A 1358-nucleotide genomic window follows, 5' to 3' on the forward strand; every position below is an offset into this window, starting at 1 on the left:
CCCAGCCTGTGCCGGGAAGGAGGCCGGAGCTTGATGGGGAGCTCTGAACTGGTGGACCCTGAGCAGCCTCCCAGGGAGAAGACCTTCAGGTGCTTGGAATGTGGGAAGAGCTTCAGGCTGAGCACCCACCTGCTCACACACCAGCACATCCACACTGGGGAACGGCCCTACACATGTGGGGAATGTGGGAAGAGCTTCAATGCCAACTCCAGCCTGATCCGACACCAGCGCATCCACACTGGGGAACGGCCCCACACATGTGGGGAATGCGGGAAGAACTTCAGTAACAGCTCCAACCTCTGCACCCACCAGCACATCCACACTGGTGAACGACCTTACAGGTGTGGGGAATGTGGGAAGAGGTTTCAGACCAGCTCCAGTCTCCTCCTGCACCAGCGGACGCACACGGATGAGAGGCCCTTCCGCTGCACCGACTGCGGGAAGGGCTTCAAGCGGAACTCCACCCTCATCACCCACCGGCGCATCCACACCGGGGAGAGGCCCTACAAGTGTGGGGAGTGTGGGAAGAGCTTAAGTGACAGCTCTGCCTTTACCAAACACCAAAGGACCCACCAGTAAGGGAAGCCCTACCAGTGCCCCGACTGAAGGAAGAGCTTCGGCCGCTGCTTCCACCCCGAATGAAGCCCCTGATGGTGAGGCGACCCCTGGAGTCCAGTGACTGTCAGTCCATCCCTTTCCATCAGAAAGGGCCAGTCCCCTGTCCCAGGGGCAGCTTCTTGCAACAGAACCCTTCTTGGGGGTTGTGTTGAGATTCCTGCCTTGGCTGGGGACCCCCCGAGGTCACTGCTGGAGGTTGAGAGAAGAGTGTTGGTCTGGGGGAGTTCCATCCATCTCTAATTAAGAATTCTTGCTTTTGTGTCAGCTTGAGTAGAATGGCTTCAACAATTGCTTTAGTGTAGAGCACTGTCCTATCTTATCCTGTACTCCTGGTAGTTTTAGTGTTTGTCTTGTGCAGTAAATAATTCTGATGAAGGTCTTTTGTCTTATCATTTGTAACCCTAAATAATTCATTGCTATTAACAGGTCTGATTTGCCATCATTAAAACCTGTGGGACAAACGTGTTTCAGTTACACCTCTGTAATTCCTTTAAACTTAAAATATTGGCAAGATTCAAGGCTGAGATTGGATCCAGGAGCCCCCAGCACCCCACAGTAAATTGGGAGCTCAGGGGAACCACCCTGTTTTTCAAAACCTGGTGCCCAAAGACCCCCATGGGACCTTTGGACCCACCACACTACCGCCCCCTTTTCCACCCTCTCCCTGTTCCTCTCACTTTTTCATGTTCCCCTCAATCTCCAGCCCCTTCCAGGATCATCCTGGGGGTCCCAACCCCCAC

The 1358-nt window shown here is 54.3% G+C and overlaps 1 protein-coding gene across 1 annotated transcript; it reads left to right on the forward strand.

The window, feature by feature from the left end:
- Positions 1-192: 192 nt before the first annotated feature.
- LOC113942575 (zinc finger protein 664-like) lies at positions 193-579 on the forward strand (the record flags this gene model as incomplete). The annotated part of the gene is made up of 1 exon (XM_027633682.1): positions 193-579. A coding segment is annotated over one exon (387 nt), but the record flags the coding sequence as incomplete, so codon positions are not given.
- Positions 580-1358: the final 779 nt, after the last annotated feature.

Source organism: Corapipo altera, unplaced genomic scaffold, assembly GCF_003945725.1.
Source record: "Corapipo altera isolate COAL_440 unplaced genomic scaffold, ASM394572v1 48014, whole genome shotgun sequence".
Taxonomy (NCBI): domain Eukaryota; kingdom Metazoa; phylum Chordata; class Aves; order Passeriformes; family Pipridae; genus Corapipo; species Corapipo altera.